Below are 10,713 nucleotides of genomic sequence, written 5' to 3'. Positions count from 1 at the left end.
TATATCAATATTATATTATATATAATTTTATATTTATTTTTTATAAAATAATTATTTTTTATAAAATATTTTTTATAAAATAATTAAATTAAAACATATTTTAAATATATTTTTTTAACATTTTTATTTAAATAATCTGAATAGTTATTACTAAATATATAATTTATTATTAATATTTATAATTAGTTTCTTAATGATAATATTATTATTTATTACTTTTATATTTATGCTTTTTTTAAATATTTAAATCAAAGAAAATTTAAAGTATAAAATATATCAAAATATGAAAAGAAACTGAAATCATTTATGGATGTAACAAAAAATTGAAATAATAAAAATAATATTTAAAAAATATAATAAATCAAAAAATATAAGAAATTTATTAATAATAATATATAACAATTATCAATATTAATTTTAATTTAAATTTAATTTTTTTAATTATAATCAGTATAGTTTATCTATCAATATTTAATTTTTTATATACATCAATATTAAGTTAATTATAAACTAAAAAATAAATAATAAATATCAAATATAATAAAAACCATTACATTATTTATAAAAAAAATTAATTTATTTTTATTTATTACAAAAAAAATCTTCTACCTTCGCGCCATCTTGAATTGCTGAGTAATTGGCTTCTAAGAAAATAGTAACAACCTAGTTATGAAAACAGAAACTAGAATAAAACAAAATATCGGTAGGATAACGTTTTAAAATAGAATTTTTTAATAATAAATCAAATATTAATTTTATTTCAAATAACGTTTAAATTATTACTTTTTATTATTAAAAAGACTTGATAATTCGAACGTTGATTGTTATAAAATTTTATTTAATTTTATTAATAAATTTTTAAATATATCATAATTTTAAATTATTTATATATTTAGCAACATATTTTATTATTGTAGAATTCAATATCGAATAATGTAAAAATAAAATGACAAGAATTCTAACCTTAAAACTCATTATCTTTGTTATCATGTAATAAAGTACATGAAAATTATTTTTAATTAAGAAAATTACTAACATAGTATATTTTATGCTTAGTTTTATTTGTAATTTTTATTAATGTAAATATAAAAGTTATAATTTAATATAATTTTTAAATTAGAAAAAATTAGTAAAAGTTTTTAATATTTTAATAAATTAAATATTATTAAATATTATAATTTAATATTTTAATATTTAAATATTTAAAATATATTTTCAGATTCCTCTAAGGAGGTATCGACAAAACAAGCAATTTTAACAGTTAGTGTGGTCTTTATCACCTCTTTATCAGCATTACTTTATGTTTATACTACTTTTCCAGAACTTGCAGAGTAAGAAACAATCATAACAATGTATTTCATAAAAAGAAGAAACATTTAAATTCATTATATTTCAGAGATGAACAACAGCATATGAAATTACCATTAGACCTTGAAGAGGCTAAAAATTTGGGTAAACTTCTTGGACGATATAGAGATCTTTATTATTTTCAAGTGCTAATTGGATTATTTCTTACATATATTTTGTATCCTTCAATATTAAATCTATAATTTTGAAATATTTAATAAAGTAATAATATATCACTTTTATATAGATAATATTCTAATTTACATGTAATATTATAATTATTTTTAAATCTTATATAATTATTGAAAAAAATAATTCATAAAATAGTCCTTAACATAAATTTAGCTTACAAACTTTCGCTATTCCAGGTTCTATTTTCCTTTCAATCCTTTCTGGTTTTCTTTTTCCCTTTCCTTTAGCTTTATTATTAGTATGCAGTTGCAGTGCAGTAGGAGCATCACTTTGCTACCTTCTTTCATCACTTTTGGGACGTAGATTGCTTTTTAAATATTTCCCAGAAAAAGCAAGGGAATGGACATTAACAGTAAAAAAGCACAAAGATAACCTTTTTAATTACATGCTATTTCTTCGAATAACTCCATTGCTTCCAAATTGGTTTATAAATCTAGCCAGTCCTATAATTGGAGTGCCTCTTGCACCATTTACTGTAGGCACATTTTTTGGAGTTGCTCCACCATCTTTTATTGCCATTCAAGCAGGTCAGACATTACAAAACTTAACTTTATCTACTGGCTGGTCATGGAAAAGTGTTATAATATTATGTGTATTTGCTGTATTATCATTAGTGCCTATTTTATTTAAACAAAAGATACAACAAAAGTTTGATTAAATTTTAGGAAAAGAATTGCAAAAATTTATTTAATTAAAAAATAATATGATTATTTATTTTTAATACTTGAAATAGTAAAAAAAAATTAATCAAAATATAAAATATAAAGAAACATTACTTTCAATATGATTTATATTATTTAAAAAAAAGTTTATTTCCTAGAAATAACATTTTACATTTTCAATATTTTCATTTATGTAATTATATAAAACTTTAAATATTTATTAGAGATTTCTTACTTTTCTCTTAATTATAACATCTTATGTCAATTCTTACACTGTTTTTTTATTTTTTTGATAGTATCATTTATATATAATTTTTTTTGTGTAGTATCAATTGTTAATTAATAAATTGTAATTTTGAAAAATAAGCACAAATTTAAATCATTATATTATAAATATTAATATATTATTTTATTTATAAAATTTTTTATAAAATCAATTATTTAGAAAATTATTCGAAGGAAATGAAAAAAAAAAATAAAAATTAGTAATGACAGTTTTTAATAAAAACATAATAAAATATAATTATAAAAAATTAATCTAATGTGAAAAAATAATTCAGCAAAATGAAGTCATATAGCTAATGGTAATACTAGTTGAATTTAAAGCTGGAAGGCTGATTGGCCGCCAATACCACCAATTATACCATACTGAAAAAAAATATTTTACCAGTAATTTATTTAAGTAATATTAATTGTTGTATATGAAATTTAAATAAAAATTAATTTAAATTAAAATAATGAATAAATTTATATTAACATAATATTAAAAATAAAAATAAATAAAAGTTACAAACATAAATTAATTTCTTTATCTAATTTTAAGTCGAAATTGAAAAAATTAAAATACTTACAAGTTTTTCCAGCAGATAATAATACTGTAAAAGATTTGCAAGATGTAATACATTCCGGACTTGCTATCATCTTTATCAATCTTGTACCAGTTGTACATCTTATCATTACATTACTACATTCAGGATTTGGCTAAAATTTTTTAGAAGTTGTATTAAAAAAGTTATTCTATATATTTATTCTATATATATTATTCTAATATAACAATATTTTTAAATTTTGTTATTAATTAATATATTAAAATATATTTTAATAATAAATGTTCAAAAATCATAAAACATCTATTTTTAATAAAATTTCAGTATCTAATGAAGAGAATATGTATTTTAAATTTCACATATTTTTTTTAATATCAGTATATTTTATATTCTATCATATAAAATATCAAGTTCAGTATTTTTATATTTTTTATATCTTTTAATTTATATCACTTTTGAATCAAATTGTTTTGAATGAATTGTCTTATAATTTATGAACAAATTATATATAACAAAATTTATTTTACTATTTAAATAGTATTAATATTTTTATTAATTATGTTTCTTATGAAACAGTATTTTGAAGAAAAAATTTTTTATAAAATATCTTACTAAAGAATAAGATGGAGATTTTGGTTCATCAAAAAAAATAAATCTTTCTGTACTTTGTTCCCACCAATTTGGTGTATCTATAGGTTTTGGAAATAATTTTCTTAAAATTCTTCCTGCTCTCATACGATTAATTCTCCACAAAATATGATTATTTAAATTTTTAGAAGGATTTAAATCCATTTTTTTTTCCATAATATCTCGAATATTTCTAAAATAATGTAGTTTTTATTTAAAAACTACTTGTATTATTTTTGTTTATATACATTTTATATATATATATATTTATATATATTTCAATACCTGTAGGTCATATTATTAGATAATACTTTCATAGCATCTTTTTCAAATATTTCTGAATATTGCCATAATAATTGTTGTAGATTTTCCATATGAACTAGAGAATAATTTTCTGTTTTTATATAAGGAATTCCTGGATTAAATGATCTAGATATATGGTGACCACTTAGGTCTGGTATAAAATGTATAACGCTACAAGGCCAACAATCCATATCATTTACATAAAAATATGGATTTTCTAATATGCACCATTCATCATATAATTCTAAAAAATAAAAATATACAAATAATAAAAAAAATATTATCCAAAACACTTATTTCTAATTTTATTATTATATTGAAATAAATTTAAAAAATGAACACTGATTTTTAATATTTAAATTATTTTATTTAATATTTTTTAATAAAGTACATTTTATATATTCATAAAGATTACTGATTATATAAAAAATCAATTGAGATCTAAAACATATTAAAATTACTATTAATGAAGTGTATTAATGAAATATATTTAACATAAAGCTATAATACTAACATACCAGATAAAGAAGGGTAATGTTGAATTATTGGTATTGCTACTTTTCTTAATAATTTTAAACCTGGATAAATAGAATTCTGCAAATTCCTCAATAATACTACTGTTAAGATCTTTTTATCAAAAAATATAAAACATATAACTATTATACATAATATTATAACCATAGTTTTTATAACAAGATGGAAATTAATTTTTTTGTTTTTTTTTTCAAGAATATAAAAAGAATTTTGTAAAATTCTATTGATTTCAGTTTCTGTAATACCATTTTCACGTGCACATTGATGAATCTTTTCTAATTGCTTTTTATATTCTTCTAAATGAACCATTTTTCAAAAACAAATTAAAAATAATAAATGATAAACTATAATTATTTGCAGCTTTATTGAAATCTAAAATAAATATATAGATTTATATATTTATATATAATGCGATTTATAAATTTCACATTATTTGCAAAACTTTAATGATATAATTCACTAATAATATTTATATTACGTATTTACACCATTAAAAAACAAATTTATAGATTTGCACTAATCTGTAGATTTACATTAAATTCAGTTATACATTTTGAAAATTGAATTATTATACAATATTGAATTATCTATGATGCAAAAATATATTTATAATAATAAAATAATAATATATTATTTTATTCTTAAATAAATGATATATTATATGATAAATATTACTATTAATGTAATATATATGATATCCACTTAAAAAATTTAAATATCTCAAAAACGCTATTTCATAACGATCATCATAAATGATATTTTCAAAAAACTATGAAATAAAAAAGTTTTAAGAAAAAAATACATCCTATTTATTTTTGATTTATTAAACATTTATAAATGTTTCTTTATTTAATAAAAATTTATATTTGCGGATTCTTATTTTGCAGAAAAAAAAAGAAATTTTTTATTAAATTATTTAACATTTGTTCTAAAAATATATATTCGCATGTAAAATTTTTAAATTTTATGTATTAATTTTATATATTATATATTATAATAATTTTATGTATTATAATAATTCAATATATAAATATATAATAACATAATAATAATTCTATAATATAAAAAATTTAAATATTAATATATATTATTTACATAAATATTAATACATACATATTTATTAAATCTAAAATATAAAAATGTATGTATGTACATATCAACATATATTATTTGATAAAAAAATTTAGAATATATAAATTTAATTGTACAAATTCATATAATAGATTAAAAGTATAAGTTAAATATATAATAAATAAATATGCAAGCATATTTATTAACTTTTCATCAGTTATCATTTTATAATAAAAATAAAAAAATAAAATAATAAGAGCAATATAAAAATAGCTAGGTTTTTATTATATGTATATTACATATATATTATTTAAAATATATATATTACACTTAAATATCAATGTATTTTATTTTAACTACATTATGTTATTACAGATATTATTTAAATCATTTATTTAGATTCAGAAGTTTTTTCATCTAAATATAATTTTTTATATAATTTTTCATATTCTACTTTAAGTTTTTCTCTTTGACCAAAATATTTTGGATATTGAGCTTTTTCAATTGGATCCCAAAAATCAAGCACAGCATCGGGTGGTTGAACAAAACGCCCATGAGCTATTCCACCTGGACTATCAGGAAATTTATATGGTTCCCAATGAGATTTTTTAAATAATTCTTCTTCACCTTCCAATAGTAACTTTTTTGCAATACGAGCATCTGGTATATATCGATTTTTTTCAAAACGTTGTCTTAATAAAACTGCTTCGTACCTAAATTAAAATAAATATATTATATATGTATTATATATATAATATATTATATATGTACTTCTAATTATAAAAATATATTTGTGAGATTTTTTATGTATTCAATATTTATATATTAAATCTTAAATAATTGGAATTATATAATAATAATTAAATATTTGAAGAAGTTTAAAATATAAATTTATCAATATTTATTAATTTTTTCATTAATCTTTAAAAGCTATTATTTCATAAAAAATTTTTATGAAAACAGGATTTGAAGTAAAATTTCATTCATAATAATATTTAAAAATTAAAGCAATAATAATAATAATAATTTATTAATTATTTCTTATATATTAATATAAATTTTATATTATATGAATTATATTATAATATAATAATAATATTATATAAATAAGAATTTAATAATGATAAAATATTTACAAAAATTATTTAAAACAATTAAGATAAAGTTATGTCAGTATAATAATATGGTTATAAGAAAAACATATTTAATGATATGTGATTGGTATTATTAAAGATTAATTAAGTATAAAAAATAATAATTTTTTTTATTATTACATTTAATTTAAAATTTTTTACCTATATTCATGTCTTTTATAATTAAAATTTTCTAACGTACGTAAAGCGCGTTTGTAAAGACTACAAACTTTTCTAGTATGACTTATTAATCCTGATGGTAATTCAGCCATTTTTTTCTTAAAAGTCAAAATTTATTTTTATATGATATTATTTGAGTTTTAAGATTACTTAATCAGTAATAGAATAAACATCATCGTCAATATCGTAGTCATAAACTATAAGAAATTAAACTAGATAGGAGTATAAAATTATAAAAATTATGAAATTTAAGAATTACTTTGACATTTTAAGAATTAATGACATTTTTATATAATTTATTATTATATTACAATAACATAACAATAATTTTTATGAAATAATTATATATATCTATATATAAAATTTTTTAAATTATAACAAAAATATGCATTATGTACAAATTCTCTTTTATTTCTTGATTATTTTTTTAATATAATTTATTTTAAATTTATGTAATAATATGATATATGATTTTTTTAAATTTGTTATATATTAAATAATATTAATAGTACATTATTTTATGTAGAAAAAATATATATATTCAAAATGAAATTATATATTAAAACAAAAGGCAAGAAAGTTAAAATAATTATAAAATCCAAATAATATATAATTTAAAATAGAAAAAATATAATAGAAAGCTTCCGGTTAAGCAGTATGACGGAAGTCTAGTTAACTATAAAGAATGGCGATTGTCATTTTATTTACGCATTCTTTATTTTTCAGCATACTTAACGACCGATTTTTAGAACGCGACACAAACTTTAGTATTCTCAACAATTGAGGAAACTTTTAATTACATCATTGTGCAATGAATTTAAATTTTGTTATTCATTTCAAACAACAATATTTATAGTAAAAATCTTTAAAATTTAAATTAACCAAAAAATCCAACCTTTAATTTTATTCTCAAATAAATAGGTTGCTTCAGTTTTGTTAAAAATTTAATTGTAATACTAAAACACAAATTTATTTATCTTTTTATTTTTCTATTTATTTATTTACTTAATTCATGAATAAAATTAAAAGTAAGAGTAAATGAAACCATTAATTTAATTCCATAATTAAATTTTTAACATTTTTATCACAAGTATTAAATTTTTTAATAATATAAAAATTTCATTTAGTTATCAAATTAAAAACATAGGATCGAGTTTTCAATATTGACGACAATAATTTATTTCTTCGAACGATTTTCAACGGACGAAATGGTGCCGACGATGCCGCCTGATTCGCATAAAATTTCATTGAAGATTATTGAAGCGATAAAACAACATCCAGTTTTATATAGTGCTGAAGTAAAAGGTTCTTCTATCAAGCTTCAAGAATTTCGACAGAAGGTTTGGAAAAGGATTTCGGATGAACTTGGTCTTGATCGTACGAATTCGTTTTCTTCTTTGACCTTTTTCGGATAATTTTAATGTTATTGTATGCTATCGTTTTATCACTAAAATGTTTAATTTAATTTTTATATATTATTTTCAAATTTATTTCAATAAAAATATTTTTATGTATAATTTTATTTTATAAATGTCAAAAATTAAAATAATATAATGAAATTTAAATATTTCTTTATAAAAACATAAATATAAAATTATATACTATATTTACTGTTAAGAAAAAAGATTTATTTAATAATAATTAATATTTAAAAGATTAATTATTCTTTATGCAAAAATATTGTTTTATCTTTATGAGATTTATTTTAAAATTTATAAGGAAATATATATTTATAGATTTAAGATATTTTTTTATATTTTTTACAATTAAGATCTTTTGATTTTATATTATATGGATTTTAAATTTTAAATTTATTACAATAGTATTATATAAATTTATAAATTTAATATTAAAAAATAATATATATAATTTAATAAATATAATTTTCAGCTACATGGGTGAGATTAAGATGGAAAAATTTAAGGGATACTTACTGTCGTATACTTAAATATAAAAACAAAACAGAAAAAGGAGTTCGTAGAAAAAAATGGATTTTTGAGGATCATCTTAGTTTTTTGAAGTTTCCGTAAGAAAATCCTGTAATATTTTAATAATATAGTATTTAATAATGATAATTTTATTAAAGTTATATAATATTTAATATATTAGTTATTAATATTATATTGTAATTTGACTTAATTTAACCCACGTTAATATAAATATTCATTTAGGTATGAATCAGATTATCAACCTCAAAGTATAGAATTAACTGAAGATTACATTCAGGATATAAATGCAGGTGGTATAAGCTCTGAAGGTCTTTTAGAACAATTAGAAGATCGAAATGATGAAGATTATAGTGAATATTTAGAAGTTCTAGAAGAAACAACTGCAGATCCAATTTTAGATCGTGATTCTATAGAATTAAATGATCATAGCGATAATATAGTGAAAAATGTAGAAGTAGAAAATACAATGCAACATGATATTGATTCATATGCTCAACAAATTCAATCAAAATATAGAAAAATAAGACCAAAGAAAATGAAAATCGAATCACTGGATGTGCCTGCAACTTACAGTATTTTAAAAACTTCACCTTTTAAAAATAAGACAGTTGATACATCAATTTTTGTTACTGCACCAACTGCAAATAATTCTACAAAAAATTCTTCTAAAATAGAAGTAAGATGTAATTACAAAACCATTGTTTTTAATTAAAGTTATTGCTTATTTTCTTTAATTTCATAAATACATATTATAGGATACACAGAACAATTATGATCAAGTTTACTTAGCTCCTGAAGGAAAAAGTAGTATAGAACTTTTTTTTGATAGTATGGCCCAAACTGTTAAACGACTCCCTCCAAAAGCTCAAGCAGATATTAAAATGAATATTTGTAAAATTGTAACAGAAGCAGAACTAAGGTATTCTGGACGTAATACACCTCAGAATACTCAACAATTTATAGCTCCACCTGGAATGATTCCTAAATTAGTTCTCATTCCATGTAATATGATTGATGGGCAAAATAACAAAGGTTAATTTTTGATAATGATTTCTACCTGATGAAAGAATTATTGTGATTTATTGTAATATAAAATTCATTTATCTTACTATAAAAAACTACTATAAAAAGTGAAAAATATTAAGCTAAAGAAATAGTTCAAATAAATGACTTTTCTATTTAATGTTGTGTTTCATCTTTTTATAATAAATTGAAAAAAGAATGTATATAAATAATATCGTTATATTTTAAGCTGTTGTTATATAAATATAGTTATTTTAATAGAATTATTGTTGTTTTATATTTATTTATATCCAATCAATAATTCATTTTCCTTAATAAAAATATTTTTATAAATCACCAAAGACAAATATATGTATTATTAATATTTAATTATTTAAATGAAATCTTTAAATTATTATTAGGATAATTTAATATAGTGTATTCAAATAATTACTTATATATTCTGAGAAATATGCTCAAAATAATTGTTTTCTTTATAAATAATTTATTCTATATTTCAATAAATATTGCTATTGCATAAAAAATTTTATTTTTGAAATTGCAATATATATATATATATATATATATATATATATATCAAGATTTTTGTTGTATATTGTTGTACTTTATTTATATACAATAAAAAAAAAGGACAAAATAGGTCTTTATTTGTTATCTTTATCTATTATCATTTTATCCGATTTTAGAAAATGTATATTCAAAAAATTATGCAATATTTCTTTCATTTTGTGATTATTTTATTTTTATGATTATGTTATATATACAATATTCGTTTTATCATTATTTTATCATTATGAATAATATATTATATGAAAACAAAGATATTTTAATTTGTTAAAAAATTCTTACATTTTTTAATAATAAA

At 18.1% G+C, this 10,713-nt stretch overlaps 4 protein-coding genes across 6 annotated transcripts; 2 read left to right on the top strand and 2 right to left on the bottom strand.

Annotated features, from left to right (window-relative positions):
* The first annotated feature begins 573 nt into the window (after nucleotides 1-573).
* On the top strand, nucleotides 574-2,567 carry stas (Transmembrane protein stas). The gene is made up of 4 exons (XM_003695725.4): nucleotides 574-703; nucleotides 1,220-1,331; nucleotides 1,397-1,525; nucleotides 1,693-2,567. Exons 1-4 carry the CDS (start codon nucleotides 670-672, stop codon nucleotides 2,195-2,197), a joined length of 780 nt encoding a protein of 259 aa, XP_003695773.1. The 5' UTR covers nucleotides 574-669; the 3' UTR covers nucleotides 2,198-2,567.
* Nucleotides 2,568-2,683: 116 nt separating this feature from the next.
* Nucleotides 2,684-5,285, bottom strand: LOC100864317 (uncharacterized). Its single transcript, XM_003695727.4, has 5 exons — nucleotides 4,477-5,285; nucleotides 3,941-4,202; nucleotides 3,641-3,848; nucleotides 3,053-3,182; nucleotides 2,684-2,849 (listed from the first exon to the last, which is right to left on the bottom strand). Exons 1-5 carry the CDS (start codon nucleotides 4,799-4,801, stop codon nucleotides 2,758-2,760), a joined length of 1,017 nt encoding a protein of 338 aa, XP_003695775.2. The 5' UTR covers nucleotides 4,802-5,285; the 3' UTR covers nucleotides 2,684-2,757.
* Nucleotides 5,286-5,827: 542 nt separating this feature from the next.
* ND-B22 (NADH dehydrogenase (ubiquinone) B22 subunit) lies at nucleotides 5,828-7,570 on the bottom strand. Its single transcript, XM_003695726.4, has 2 exons — nucleotides 6,859-7,570; nucleotides 5,828-6,276 (listed from the first exon to the last, which is right to left on the bottom strand). Exons 1-2 carry the CDS (start codon nucleotides 6,966-6,968, stop codon nucleotides 5,955-5,957), a joined length of 432 nt encoding a protein of 143 aa, XP_003695774.2. The 5' UTR covers nucleotides 6,969-7,570; the 3' UTR covers nucleotides 5,828-5,954.
* LOC100863975 (uncharacterized) lies at nucleotides 7,507-10,111 on the top strand. 3 transcript variants are annotated; one of them, XM_031917858.2, is made up of 5 exons: nucleotides 7,507-7,731; nucleotides 8,004-8,253; nucleotides 8,767-8,902; nucleotides 9,048-9,501; nucleotides 9,581-10,111. In XM_031917858.2, the coding sequence occupies exons 2-5, from the start codon at nucleotides 8,085-8,087 to the stop codon at nucleotides 9,860-9,862; spliced, it is 1,041 nt and encodes a 346-aa protein (XP_031773718.1). In that variant the 5' UTR covers nucleotides 7,507-7,731; nucleotides 8,004-8,084; the 3' UTR covers nucleotides 9,863-10,111. The 3 variants fall into 3 exon arrangements, with proteins under 3 accessions (XP_031773718.1, XP_012344839.1, XP_086771065.1); XM_012489385.3 differs by having other exon boundaries at nucleotides 7,539-7,731; nucleotides 8,024-8,253; XM_086914939.1 differs by having other exon boundaries at nucleotides 7,539-7,904.
* Nucleotides 10,112-10,713: the final 602 nt, after the last annotated feature.

The sequence above is a fragment of the Apis florea genome, unplaced genomic scaffold, assembly GCF_048593485.1.
Source record: "Apis florea isolate Af1SG1 unplaced genomic scaffold, ASM4859348v1 contig_3758_pilon, whole genome shotgun sequence".
Classification (NCBI taxonomy): domain Eukaryota; kingdom Metazoa; phylum Arthropoda; class Insecta; order Hymenoptera; family Apidae; genus Apis; species Apis florea.
Note: the sequence above shows the minus strand (reverse complement) of the source record. Positions and strands in the feature narration are given on the sequence as shown.